The sequence below is a fragment of the Ceratotherium simum genome, chromosome 12 (genome assembly GCF_057802395.1).
Source record: "Ceratotherium simum simum isolate JZ-2026a chromosome 12, ASM5780239v1, whole genome shotgun sequence".
Lineage (NCBI taxonomy): Eukaryota > Metazoa > Chordata > Mammalia > Perissodactyla > Rhinocerotidae > Ceratotherium > Ceratotherium simum.
Window position 1 is genome coordinate 68564764 of NC_141911.1, and position 15229 is coordinate 68579992.

General features: G+C 40.2%; 1 protein-coding gene across 1 annotated transcript in view; it reads right to left on the bottom strand.

Moving 5' to 3' along the window:
- ENPEP (glutamyl aminopeptidase) overlaps window positions 1-14953 on the bottom strand; it is a 79227-nt gene extending 64274 nt beyond the window's left edge. Inside the window, exons 1-3 of the mRNA XM_004426578.3 lie at window positions 14110-14953; window positions 2736-2877; window positions 337-468 (exon numbers count right to left, since the gene is read on the bottom strand). Coding sequence (XP_004426635.1) covers window positions 337-468; window positions 2736-2877; window positions 14110-14726 — 891 coding nt within the window. The 5' untranslated portion in view covers window positions 14727-14953. The remainder of the gene's footprint in view (window positions 1-336; window positions 469-2735; window positions 2878-14109) is intronic.
- Between the last annotated feature and the right edge of the window lie 276 nt (window positions 14954-15229).

The following is a 15229-nucleotide window of genomic DNA, read 5'->3' on the forward strand; positions in this document are numbered from 1 at the left end:
TTGATTTACAGTGAATTTTCCTCTTAAAATAATTGAAGGCTATGCCTGTCATTGTTTGTCTGTATGTTTGTTGATTTTTCCCTTGTGCCCTCTCTGCTTACTATACTATTACATTACTATTACTATACTATACTATTACTGTTGACTTTTCACCTGAGTCCTTTCTGATTACTATACTATTTTTCTATATTGTTCAGTGTATCATCTAGCTCACAGACTCTGGTGACTAATGGGCTTTTCTAGTCTATTGTGTGGGGAAAAAAAACTACTCAAAAAAAGTAGAAAATTAATCACAAATGCATAGGTGGTAAATTTAAAAAATATAATGGGACTCACAGGTACTCCCCGATTTGATATTCTTTCTACAGAGTCAAATTGATGTACAGCGAAGCACACGAGGTAAGTGCTCATGGGGACAGACTTCTGGAAAGTTGTTCGAGTCCATTCATCATCCACTGACTCTTCTGTCTATGGAAAACAAAAGACAATCTTTTATTTTTCAAAAGATCAATCATGTACAAGACAAACAAATGGTTGCTCCAAACTGGGCTTTCTAATCAGAAGTCCTTTGTCAAAGCTTAAAATTTCTTTTTACCCCTAAATGGTGATGTTGAAAAGCCTAATGGAAAATTCATTTTATTTTTCGTACTGTGAAAGTGATTGAACTATACACTATATGAGGTTTCTCAGGGAGAAATACAATTCTGACTTAACAGGACAAGAGTTTACTTATCTTTCTACATTAAACACACAATCCCTACCATAACATTTGAGGGGATACTGTGACCCCTTAATGAAGAGTAGGCTGGTGCTCAATGCCTTGCACACAGGAAGAACTAAGTCGGTATTTGCTGATTTGACTATGTGCAGGAGGGCAATAGCTCTACCAGGCACAGCAGGATGTTGGCTTCGCGTCTATCTCTGGTTGTCTACATCGAAGACCCAAGATTTGGTCACTAAAGTCCCTGTCTTGGTGACCGTGGAGGGAAAGAAAGATTTCATTACTTGCTGCAACTATCGGCCCCATGGATCTGGTTTTCTGTCTATGCCAGTGTTGTCCTCCTCACTGCCAATAACCAGTCCTAACACCTCATCCATGAACACTTGCCCAGCTCCTGCCACCCGTTGTTTAGACACTTCCACATGCCCTGCAGCCACACAGTAAGTCACACTACAGTGGGACACTTCAAAACGGATTAGGTGGGAGACTGGACTAGAAATGATGCATCGTTGACAAGGCAAGCAGGTGTGTGCATGTGCTTGTATGGGACTGTTGGAGCCTCTTAAAAACCTAGTAGTATTAGTTTTGATCTCCTAATGACCCAGGATATTCTCCTTTTTCCAACACTGTTACCTGGATCTAGTAGAGGGTGAAGAATTACACTCTGCAAAATGACAAGGTCAGATGAGGAGGTCTTACACAGAAGATAGTAAAGTTTGCATTCTTTCCCCTCCCACTCTCACTTTCCCCCTCCATGCGAAGACAGTCTGACAGCATTTTACCCTGACCCAGTCCTCTGGATGGCTGTGTCACACTCTTAGTTTATCCTCTCCTCTTTCTTCTCCAATCAAAACTCAGTTGCTCTGGTGCCTGACACCAGAAGAAAACAAGTGGATAAACTAATTCACACTGAGGCGTGGATGGCTGGTGACAGTTTACTTTTTAAGCCTCTTATGCTTTTCTTTGTTTTATTTTGTTCTTGCTTTTTCAAGGAATATTTATAATCAAAAGGCATGATTTCTATGATGATATTTCAGATAGTGAATCAGAAAGATGGGAGATATCATTTTGGCAGGGTGTCCTCCTGGTACTAGGTAGGCGACAATTATATCTAAGGATGAGCCTGACTCTTTCACATGTCAAATGTATAAAGTACAATAAACTTCAACTTTAAGGTACCCATTATGGGGATGAGGAGCAGTAACGCAGGGACGAGTCTTATGTTGATAATTACACAGACAGAACTTATTCTAGGCTATTTTTTTTAACATTTAATGAGTACTTCTTGTTCACCAGAAAATCTACGGACACGATGTTCCTGGAGTTGGCTTCCACACTCCACTAGTGAAGTGATGATTTTTTGCAGTAGTGTTATCTTAAAAACTGGGTTTATATTCCACTGAAAACTAAGAACAGTGACTAGGCCCTCGAATATTTTTAACTCTGTAACTCCATTAGTTTGCCATTAATTTGTCCTGACGAGGGCATTCTTTTTTGTGTGTGTGAGGAAGATCAGCCCTGAGCTAACATCTGTTGCCAATCCTCCTCTTTTTTTTTGGCTGAGGAAGACTGGCCCTGGGCTAACGTCTGTGCCTATCTTCCTCCACTTCATATGGGACGCCACCACATCATGGCTTGACAAGTGGTGTGTCGGTGCACACCCGGGATCGGAACCCCAGGCAGCTGCAGCTGAGCACACGCACTTAACCGATACACCAACGGGCTGGCCCCAGACGAGGGCATTCTTTCAGTCAAGCAGAGCCCAGCTATCTACTGTAGTCCTTCTTGCTTAGAAAACCCAATGGGGCTTTTGGACTGGACTATCATGTGTTGAGTTAAAGACTTCTCAGACTCAAAGAAAAGAGACTGTCAAAATGTATTTTCAAGCCTCTAAATAAGCTATTAGAGCACATTTAATTTTAGAATTCGGTGGGTTCTCTCACAGCAAATCAGGTAATTTACCTGATATTGTAACAGACTATCTGCATAAACCAAAAAATTTAAAAATACTCACCTCCACTGGCATGTTTGAAAGTGCGTTATATTCGTTGGGGTGGACGATAGATATTGTATAAGTTGCCTTTTTGTTGGGCTCATCAAAACAAGGAAAGGACTTCCTGGCATCTGTGGGTTCATGATCAGTGGCTGCTATGCTCCTTAGAAACAAACACACAAACAAACAACATACATGTGGCCTCTTCTGACAGCCCCTGTGCTTTTCTTCCCATAGTAAACATCAGCCAAGTAACTGTAACTATTGAATTTCTTAAATGGGTCTCCATCCACAAAACTATCAAATTGTTGTCAAAGTCTTTCTTAGAATTTTTAGGTTAATAAATAAATGAAAATCCGGAGACTGCTTCAAATATTCAGATATTTTGGTGCCATAACTAAAAATGTGTGAACTATAGAAGAGCAAAAATAAATCCAGTGATGAGCTATCATTCTCAAAGCCACGGAGCAACAAGTGGATAAACACGAAGCCAAACTCAAGGGCTTGTTTCTAGCTGTCTTTGCGAGAGTGAGCAGCTGTGTTCTGTCCCAGAGTAAAGGAGTACATTCCAGAGTCCCCAGCTCCTGTCCCCAATGGCACATTCTTTCCTATTATGTTACACCAGGGACAAAACCCCCAGTTGCATTTCCACGCAAAGGCAGTGCTCTGAGTCATCTCCTGAGTGAAGCAAGCTTTGGCCAGGTGTAAAGCCCACTTCTGAAAAGAGACAGTAGCATTCTTTTATAGCTTAACTAGGTGTGTGCTTGTGTAAGCTAAAGTGTTCATGTTTCATGTTTCCATCATTTCGAAGTGGAAATATTTTTTCTGAGGAATTGTTCAAAAAACCAATGAACATATACTTTTTATCTGTAGTCACATGACAGTAAGATAGTATTATTGTACATTTGCTCATTAGAAGAGTAAGCAAAGCAAAAAGGAAAAAGGAAAGAAAGAGTAAAGAAACGCTGATGGATATCGATTAATAATTTGTGTGAGGAGAGTACTTTGTCCTTCAGGGTTCCCGGCGACTAAGGAAGGTAGACCATAAGGACTACCAGGCTAAGTTATTAGATCGCTCATTCATCCCACAAATATTTATTGAGCCCTTTCCTTCCACACATACACACATAGAAACAAACACACACACGCACATGCATTTGCCAGGCAATATTGTAGGTGCCGAAGGAATAACAACGAGGAAGTGATAAATAAATAAGGAGGGTGATGAGAGCTCCACAGAGAAGAAGACACGGAAGTGACAGAGAGTGACTCAGGAAAGTGGTGAGCAACATTAGGGAGAGTGGTCACTCATAATCCCTGGAGTAGGGGGTGCTTTCCTGAGCTCTGACTGGTGAGAAAAAGCCAGACAGGTGAAGAGTAAGGAGAAGGCGTTCTAGCAGAGGCAACAGCCAGTGCACAATCTCTAAGGTGGAAAAGAACTTAATGTGGTCGAGGGTCTGAAGCATGGCTGAAGGACAGTGAAGCAGAGAGACTGGGGCAAAAGAGGAGTGTGGCGAGGTCAGCAGAGGTCATGGTGAGAGTCTGCATTTCATTTTGGTTTAAGGATGTATTACACACATTAATTTATCTAAAAAATAATATGCCATGGGTCAACATCCAGCAATAAGAAATTAAAATATTCTAAAATTTCTTTAAAAATCCCTCTAGAGGGCCGGCCTGGTGGCATAGTGATTAAGTCCGTGCACTCTGCTTCGGCGGCCCAGAGTTCGCAGGTTCGGATCCCGGGTGCACACCTCCGCACTGCTTATCAAACCATGCTGTGGCAGGTGTCCCACATATAGAGTGGAGGAAGATGGGCACGGATGTTAGCCCAGGGCCAATCTTCCTCAGCAAAAAGAGGATATAAAAATTACTTGTTAAAAACTCAGCTAAGAGAGCTAATCTATGTAAAAAAAAAAAACCAGAAAAGTAGCTGTCTTTGGGAGAGTGTTCATTGAAGGAGAGAACTTTCTGGGATGATTGGAAAAATCTGTATCTTGACAGAGGTGTGGGTAACAAAGATGTGTGCATTTGTCAAAAGTCACTGAATTGTGCCCATTCAATTTACGCATATAATGTATATAAATTTTACCAAAAAATAACTCTAAATAAATATTGAGCTCTAGTAAGCAGGTTTGTATTGTTGCAGTGCTATGGGTTAACAATTCAGAAACGACCTTCTCTGTATTCTAGGCTTGAGCAAATAAGAAAACATATGGGGATAATGGAAGGCAGGTTTTCACTGTTGGGGAAGAGAGTTATAAATTTGTAACTGGGGGTAAGACTAGAATATACCCTTGGTATTGAATTGTAATTGCAGGTTCGGTGTAAATTCAATGATTTTCCATATAGATGTAGATAGATGGATATAAAAATACATGCAGAGACATATATTTCCCAGTTTCATCTGCCGAGCGGTTCTATAAGCAACGACAATCTTGTAGCAATGAACACAACTGGTTTCCAGATGAGGATTCCTGAATACACTCTCCACTAAGAAGAACCTGGACTCTTAAGAGAAATGGCTTATTCCAGGGCTGGGTCAGGAAAAGTCCAAGATGATCCTGGAGCATCTTGCTGTGCCAAAAAGGAAGGAAATTCTCAAAGAATCATGAGAACAAGTCAAAAGGACCAGAAGTCCGCGTGAAAGGACTACCACTGGCTATACCTGAGGGAACTGAGACATTAAAATACATAGTGGGACTGTAACCCATGGAATAAAATAAGAATCCAGGAATCTTGACTCTGATAAAATAATATGAATAAGTAGACAAGTGGGGGAAAGTTCTTTTTTTACAATTGATTGCCTACTAACAATTTTAGGAGGAATGATGGATTTAGAAAATCATCAGTGGATACCAAAACTAGTGGGGAAAAGGCTGATGAGGAAAGGGATATTTGCATAGAGAAAATTGTGACTTTAACAGTGGAGAAACCTGTTGGATACCACCTTAGGCAAATGATCAAAGATAGCGTCACTAAGGGCTGGCTCTGTGGCCTAGTGGTTAAGTTCAGCATGCTCTGCTTCAGCGGCCCGAGTTCAGTTCCAGGCGTGGACCTACACCACTCGTCGGTGGCCATGCTGTGGCAGTGACCCACATACAAAATAGAGGAAAACTGGCACAGATGTCAGCTCAGGGTGAATCTTCCTCAAGCTAAAAGAGGAAGATTGGCGACAGATGTTAGCTCAGGGTGAATCTTCCTCAGCAAAAAAAAAAAAGATAGCATCACTAATAATAGTACAAACCAACATGTTGTGTCTCCTGGTGTGATTTCCTGAGAGGGACACAGCATCACTGCTGTGAAATTCCTGACAAAAATGTTTAACTTGCATTTTTAAATCACGAGGAAAGTCAAACTAGAATTGAGGGACATTCTCAAAATAACTGTACTCTTCAAAAAATACCAAGGTTGTGAAAGGCAAAGAAAGGCTAAGGGGCTGTTCCAGTTTAAATGCAGCTAAAAGGTGTGACACTCAATGCAATGCATGAATCCTGACCAGATACTGGACTGGGAAAAAATAGCTAAAAGGACGTTTTTGGGCTAATCGATGAAATTTGATTATGGACTGTGGATTAGATAATTGTATTATATCAATGTTAAATTTCCTGATCTTCAATAACTGTACTGTGGTTATGTTAGAGAATGTCCCTAATATATTAAGAAATATATACTGAGTGTTAAGAGGTAAAGGGAAGCAACGTTTCAATGTACTCTAAAGGGAGAGACAAGAGACAGAGAGACAGAGACATGGGGGGGAAACAGGACAAAATGTAAACAATTGGTGAATCTCGGTAAGGTGTTTCTAGGAGTTCCTTGTACTATTTGTACTATTCCTTGTAACTTTTCTGTAAGTTTGAAATTGTTCCAAAGTAAGAAGTTATTCAAAAAAGCCTCAGCCAGGAATTTACTCTTCAATTGAGTAATTACTGATTAATTTTTGGAATGATAACAGTTTAGATAGTCAGTTGGAGTTTCTAACACCGTGCAGATCATAATGAATTGCAAATGCATCAGAATACAGAGAAGCCTGTACACTTTCCCAGGGTACTAAGGTTTCATATTAAGCTCCACCAAGCTCCAACTTATGTTTAGTCAGCTGCCTTTTTCTTCTGCATTCTTCTGGCTTCTGATTTCTTCCAGAGGCAGAGGAAAAGGAGAAACCACTCCCTACAAGAATGTACCAGCTTAGTCACACCTCCAGAACAAGCCAGCTAACTAACCTGGGAGGATGAGTTTGTGTGTGTGTGTGTGTGTGCACACACGTGTGCCTTTGTGTGTGGGAGGTGAGGGTGAGGGGGGACTGGAATTACACCATCCTAAGCAATAGCCATTGGGTACGTTTTCAAGTCCTCCGTCTCTGTCTCTGCTCTACGCTGGAGTACCTACTCCCAAGCACCTGGGAGACAATAGTTTCCGATCCTTTCCTCGCTTTCTCTCTTTAAAAGAGGTTGTGCTTGACTGTAGGCAAAAACTGCCTTCCTAAATTTGAGTATCTCTGAGCTTGCCTTCGGAAATGGAACAGTACGGTGTTGGAGATGTCTCTGTGCGGTCCGCCCCAGTGTCCTCTCAGCAGATGTCAATCAACGGCAAGTCCACCTCAATCACAGTGATGGAACTTGCATGGGTGTAGGTAAAGTGACATTCATCAACCAGAAGGGCTAAAAATGTGCAGTTTCTTTTTCCAAATGCAGAGCCAACATGATTTTATGAGGAAAACCCTCTTCTAAGAGTAAAAATTCTGAGATTCTAATCCTACTTCAATCCCTTAAGTGTGATCTTTAGTAAGTCACAAAACCCACTGACTCATAAAACCTGGTCACCAAAGCACACCAAAGCACAGGCCTCTTCACAGGGTTGTGGGGGAGTGAGAAGGGGGCAATCTCATGTAGTAACATACTTGAAATTCCCTTGAAATTTACATAATAGGATTAAGGTATACCTCATTCCATTTTTTTTTTTTAACTCTAGAAGGCTAACTATGCTTTCTGATAGAGCACTTTCCACAATCTAAAGACTTCAAAATTCATTCATTAGGCAGGAATACCTGTACTGGAACAAAATTACTTTGTGTATAAATACTATGGGCAATATAACCAATTTTTAAAACGGTAACATTATTTTTCTCATGAACTCCTGAATAATTCAAAAGCCTCTATTTATACATGCTAAATTCCATCTGAACATGCTAAAGTTTTCTAAATATATGCAAATTTGAAAGCAAGGTATATAAGATACAATACAAAACCACTTTAGATCACAGCTTCTTTGGGGAGGTTTTATTCAGTCACGAAAACTTCTTTTTAAAATCAAACGAGTTGTGTTGCAAATTAACGGAAAAAGCCCAGCTAATAGTACAACATGTTCAGGAGTGACTGCTGGGTACGTCCTGAGTAATTATAACGCCAGGCAAATGTGCTAAGGTAGACCGCTTCTCCACAGGGGCCTGTCTATGCCCTGTCAATGAGTCACTTACCAGACCCAGCACACTAAAAATATAATTCTACGTAGCTCATTAATTTACAAAAGGGGAGAAATTCCTCTGACTTCTCTGAGTGCATCAGATCAAGATGACTTGAGCGAAAGCTGAAGAGATGAGGGATGACGCAAGTCACAGCCCAGTTCACTGGGAATCAATTTAAAAAACAAAACAAAACAACTTGGTTATCTCATAAATCATCTGGCACACTGTTTCCATTGAAGACTCTCAGGCTCTGTTCAGCTATTTAATAACTCGAGCCAGCAAAATAAACAGCAAGGCCTGGGTGAAGACCTTCAGCCAATGGCTTCTGAAGCAGGTGAGGCTGCCACAATGGTTAAGTGTCCGTGCAGACTGAGGGTTCTAGAATTAAGTATGGGAACGATCAGTGCAAGACCACCCATCTAGATTATTCAGACTCCAACATACTTTTATGGTGATTTGAATGAACCAGTTAATTATTTAACTTTATTTTACAATTGCTTTTTTTCTGTGTAGAGGACATTCAAGGTCAAGAAAATTTCTTTTTGTTTCCTTGCTTCCAAAATAAAAGAAATTACTAAGCCTCCTGCCGCAAGTAAACAAGAGCAAAAAAAAAACCTATTCTTTATTGATAATGTGTATGCTGATAGCTCAACATATCAATCTAAGAATATAGTGAATAATCTGACAAAAAGTAGAATTTCAAGATCCAAACTACAATGAAGTTTACACATCCATGCATGTGAGAATATGATACCACACAGTTAACTAAGACCATCTCACTGGTTTCTTTTCTGCCATGTTTCACTTAACTCCTAGATCTTGATGAGAAGCTGTAAGCTTGTGCTTCAGACTTATTATCCAAATGCCTACGGGAGATCTCTTCCTTGATACCTGACAGGCGTTCAACACATCTGACACCGAACTCGTCACCTTCCCTTCTAACGCCGGTTCTTATCTTCTATTCCCAACATCAGTCAAAGGTGTGGACTACCACATCGGAGAGCTGGGGCATCCTAGACCCACGACTTGGACTTAACCCTTCCCCATAGTCAATCAATTAGCAAATCCTGACTACTTTACCTCCAAACTATGTTCTCCATTGTGGCCTCTTCTGTCTATCCTGAAATCACTGTCCTACATGATCCTCATCTTCTCTTTCCTGGATCATTGCAATATCTCCCTTATACCCACGTATGGACTCAGCTCTTTCCTTCACCATCCACATCTAGTTGGCTGTTAATTCTTCCTTCATAATGGCTGTCACTAGCTCTCCTTCCTTCTCTTTGCTATGAGTTTCTCAGAGTCATCTCTAGCTAGCCTCTCATATAACCCTCTCCTACAAATTATTTCTTCTCCCCACTCTGCTCTTCTGACTTGGTACCTTTCTTTTTTTGCCAGCTTTTACCTTCTCACTTGCCTCTGCCTATTGAAATCCACCATTATATCTAAATTCAGCTTCAATCCTAGCAATGCAATGAACACCCAGAAAACCCAAACTAGAAACCATCTGTCTCTCTTTTAAATTCTTGTTGCAATTCCTGTCCATTCCAATGACTCTCAGTCCTTACAGTATGAAGACTGCGTTCCTAAATCAAAACAAGATTTTACCAACTCCCCTTCCCTTCGATGAGATAGGGAGAAAAGGAGCTAAGGGACATTTTCCATCCTGACTGAGTGGGAAGGTGGAGACATCATTGGTGGAAGTTGGACTTCTTTATGGGAAAAGGGCTGTGGCATTGTCGCATGTCCCAGCATGTGCCACAGGACATTAGCAGTGTGAGAGCCTAGAGGAAAATGTTTCTATACCATCATTCAGTAATATCTGAGTGCTCACTGTGTGCTAGACAGTGAACAAGAGAGACATAGCCCTACTCTCTGGGACCCACAGAAGATGCCAGTCATATATGGTTGGACAACTGCATGCTACGGCAGTCTCTTGGAGATCCATAATGGACATTATCATATAAGTCTCTGAAAAGTCCCATATTAAAAAAAAAAACATCATTTTGTATTCAGTATTATTGCCCAAACTAATTTGGCCACAGGATATCTCCCCTGCTTATTTCCTGGCAATATCTACTAATGTCCCGTGCAACCAGAACTTTGTGGAACGTACCATGGATATGCTGTGTAAGAGCAATTCAAATGGTGGGGCGAAAATGCTGAACATTGGAGAGAAGAAAATATTACATACTTTGGAGGTTAGAGTACAGGGAACTCTGTTTGGTCAAAGAACAACCGGAAATCCTACCTGACATGCTGAGTGGGGGGTAGTTGGTGGCGTGGGCAGGGAACTTTCCAAAGGCTCCACTTCTTTTCAGTGGTTTTCCTCAGACCCGAAGGAACAGACCAGAGAATAGGAGAAGAGACTTTTAACTTTCTCAAACTTCCTCCTCCTAAGCTTCACTACAACTCTGAGCCCAGCAAGACGATGTGGATGTTATTGCTGGGGAACACTGAACTGCCTCCACCTTCTTCTCCAACTCTCCTTTTGCCTCTGAATTTTGAGGGAAAGAAGCTTGGACAGTTGTCTCCTCTCTGTGAAGTTCAAGTCCTGGTTGTCTTTGCAGAAATCAGTAATTTTGGTTACTACTGAGTACACTCATGTTTCGTTTGCACTGTGGTTACAACAATAATATCCCAAACCTCTAATGCTCAATCCTGGAGTTAAAGCTTTACATGAAGGCAGATAATAGAATTTTGGCTACATACTTAAAATGCATTACTATGATGGTATGTTAAATTGTATGAGCACCAACTATTAGGAAGCTCACTCTACAATACGAAAGAATGGTGCTGTTCCCAGTGAACTTGCTCTTGCAACTCTTATACGGATGCTAGGGATGAGAACCCCTAGAGGCCTGCATTGTCCACATGTTACTCACAGGCTTGGGAAAAAATGCAATTTTCCCATATGCTTCAAATATTTCATAATAAGAAAAACCAAAAGTATTCCATTCAGCCTAAATGAGGTTATTGAGCATGTGCCAAAACTATTCCAAAACCCACTGTGCAGCGCAGAGTTGGCAGCCTCCTGTGTAATGTGAGAGCCTCAACTGCTACCAATGAAAACAGACCAAGTCGGGAACACCAATCCTCCATGAGGACCTAGCTGAGCACCAGCCTCTCTCGCTGTCACTTACTATTTTCTGACCAACAGTTAAGACAGCTGAGTTTCAGAATGTCAGCTCTCAAGTATATATTTTATAGTAAAATTAACTGGTAGAGTAAAATAATCCAAAGTCAGAGTGAATGATATATATTTTAGTATATAGTGCTTTTTTAAACTTATAAAGCGATTTATAATGGAACGTTGTCGCATATTTTTTTGGCCTTCCTATAGTATATAGAATTTTTATAAAATATTTTGATGGCTTTACTCAGATGAAATTTCTATTCTTTTCACAACCCAAGAAGCAGTTTTAAAGTCTTGGCAATAATCGTTTAAAAGCTTTGACTTGTTCTCACTTCACACTAATGAATTCTTAGAATCTCTTGAAGGTGGATACTCCTGAGAATATTATGCCTTTTCCTCTACCAAATTGAAAACACTTTAAAAAATCATTTTATCGTTAGTGAGGCTCAGAGAAATAGGTACGTTCACTCGATGGTGGAAACATAATTTGGGATATACTTTTTGAAAGTCAGTTTGGAGACACACACACATACATACCCATGTGCATGCACATGTTATATATATGTATGTGTGTATACATACACATGCATGCATGCATTCATACATATGTAGTTGTGGTCAATTTCCTGGGAATTTACCTATAGAAATATTAGAAAACGTTATATATAGTTTTTTATAAGGATGTTCATTACATTTTTATAAGTGTTTATGGGTAAAACAGTAGGAGCAACCTAAATGCCCATACTTAATGGAAAAGTTGAAGAAGTTATATCATATTCATACAGTGGATTATCACGTATAAATCAAATCATTTGTGAAAGAATACTAAATAATATGTTCAAGTGCTGATATATTTTAAAAGCATGTTACACAATACTGTGTACAGCATAATAATACCATGTTTATCTGCATCCAGAAGAAATGCTAGAAGAATATCTGCCTAAATATTAACAGTGACTATACTTGAGTGATGGATTTATGGATGGATCTTATTTTTTCTTATAATTTTCTCTAGTCTCCAAAAGTTTTATGCAGTGAATGTGTATTATTTATGAAATAAACAAAATAACCCAGCAATTCTATTTTTAGGAAGATATCCTAACCTAAGAAAATAAACAGATACACATATAAAGATTTACTTACAACTATGTTCTTTTCTGACTTGTTTATAATAATAAAATACTTGAAGCAACTCGAAAGTCCAGCATTAGGGAATTGGTTTTAAAAAATAACAGTGCATTCATGCAATGGAATACTGCACAATCTTTAAAATCAAATTCTTGAAAATATTTAAGAATAAAGGGAAATGCTTATAATATATCAAGTTAACAAGGTATATAGACAGATACATAGACATAATATAATTACAATTTTGAAAAATATTAGAATATACATTAACATGTACGTTAACAGGGGTTACCATTGGATGGTGAAATTATTTGCAGGTTCTTTTGATTTTCCTTTTCTATAATTTTCTATGCTTTCAACATTTGTAACTCTTATAAAGAGGAAAATATATGTAAACAACAATGAAGATTGTTTTATTGCCAGTGATATTAATGTATAGCATCTATATGAGCATGATCTCTCCAAATATTTTTTCAAATTTTCCTTTCTACTCAAGTTATTATTGTACCACACAGTAATATGGGATACTTAAATATTTCATTTTAGTCTCTGGGTCTCTGACAAACAATAGGAAGAATTTTGACCAAAAGGTTTGCTTTGCTCTGTAAGAAACTTAAAACAAAATAGGAAAGGGATATTCAGCGGGCTGGCCCCAGACTCACACTTCTGAACTGTGACGCTAAGCTTTCTTAATCGTTTGCCTGTCAGAATCTAAGCAGGCGAAGGTCAAAGCAGTTTCAAGTTCAGTGACACCTCAGGTGTAGCCTTCCTTCCTGATGTAAGGGCCACACCCACAGTGAAGTATTTTTAGCTCACTGAGTTTATGCCTTTAACATAGGTCTAGTAATAGCCTCTGATTGTCAAGGCAAGTAACCATCTTTGCTAGAGGCAGGAAATGCAAGTATATATATATAAATACTTGGAGGACTGTGGGGAGAAAAAATATTTTCTATGTTTTTAATTACTTAATACATCTTTTATGTTACAAAGACTTAGCATTACCATTGCATATTGCACAATGGGCAGTAAACTCAAAGATTGATCCATGTTCTGCCACTAATGTGTGGATTTAACGAGTATTTATTGAAAGCTTATGTGTAGAACACGGTTCTGGCCAAACAAGATAAAAAGACACAGTCCTACCTTCCTTCCTAGAGGAAGACACAAAGACAATTTTGTGGGTTTTACATAATCCTTTAGTGTCTCTCTTCTCCAATAAAATAGACAAAATTATAAATGACATTTACTGACTTTCACTTAAATTTAGTGTAATATCACTTTTAAAGTTCAGTTTAAAATCATTGCCATATAGCCCAAGAATATCACCAGTGAAATTTATCAAACACATGTATTTTAAAAATCTGAGGTAGTTTATGTAAATATTAAGGATAGGACACAGTACATTATGATTTTTCCTGATGAAATAAAAGACTTAGACTGATTTTTGACTCCAGGCAGCTCATTCAATACTTTTAAGATTTATGATAGGCTTTGAAAATAGAACAGGGCAAGAATTTTTGCTTCCCAGATGAACAGGCAGAATTGAAACCAAGTTTAGATAAAGATCAGACCAACAAAATTGAAAGGTGGAAAGTGAAAAGGAAAAGAAAACGAATGGAAAGCAAACATGTGAGCTTAGGAGAAATAAAGAAAAAATTAATATTTACTTGACTTGTCCATTCTCCTCATATGTCGTTTTATAAAAGCCCACGAGCGAGGTGTTCAGCCAGCCGGCGAACTCCACAGTCAGGGCGTAGAGACTCTCGCCGCTGCTGGGTGCAAGCTCTTCTTCTGCCTCCATCACCACATACTCCTGCGGTTCGTACTGGAAGCAGCGCCTGACTTGCACCTGCTCCCCAGAGGGCCTCTGCAGCACCGGGAGCTGGGTGATCCTGGTCTCCCGCAGGTGCAGCCACAGGTACTGGGTGGGCGCGCTCACGTTGATGGAGATGGTCACGTTCCCCGTGTACGTGTCCTCCTCCATCAGGGGCTTCACCTCCAGGTCATAGTGCACCGGGATGATGAAGTCCGGCAGCCTGAAGTTTGTCCATTCTCCACTTGCATCCTCACTGGCAGGGCAGACCTCCTGGTCCTGCGCAGGGCTCGCAGTGGAAGGAGCCGGAGTTGTGCTCTGCCCCGCGTCTTCAGTGGAGTGACACGACCTGGTCAAGCCCACGGAAAGTCCCACTATTAATCCTACACCCACCACCGTTGCACAGATAATGGCCACATGCTTCCCTTTAATGCAGTATCTCTTAGAGTCTTCTCCCTCCACAAAGATCATTTTTGTTTCCAAAGTCAAATGTTACACATAAAAGGATGTTAAATTTAACTAACTAACGTCAGCAAACTTCCTTTTTAAATTGGGAGGAATTCCCTGGTTTGGCAGCCTGTTTTCGCTTTCGCCACACCTCTCTCAGCCTTCTTGCGTCTTTCCCTCTCCCTTCGCGTCCCCACTAGCCACTCGAGGACGAATGCGGAAACAGGGGGTGGGATGAGGACGCCAGAAGAGGAGCTGAGAGGGAGGAAGAGGACTGACCACAATATTGTCACAGCCCCCCTTATAAACAACGCATCCTCACCCCGCCCCTCCTGCGCTGCAGTGAGTTAAATATAAAACAGGGCTCAGCTTATCAGCCAAGGGGAGGATGATCCTTTGCCAAAGCTCTGTCAGCAACTTTCAGAGAGAGGTGTGCTGGCGAGAGAACAAGTCAACCTTTGCCACTGGGTCTATAGCTTCTTCCTGTTGTGCTCACAATCTCTCTTTCCTAACCAAAGCTTGCCGAA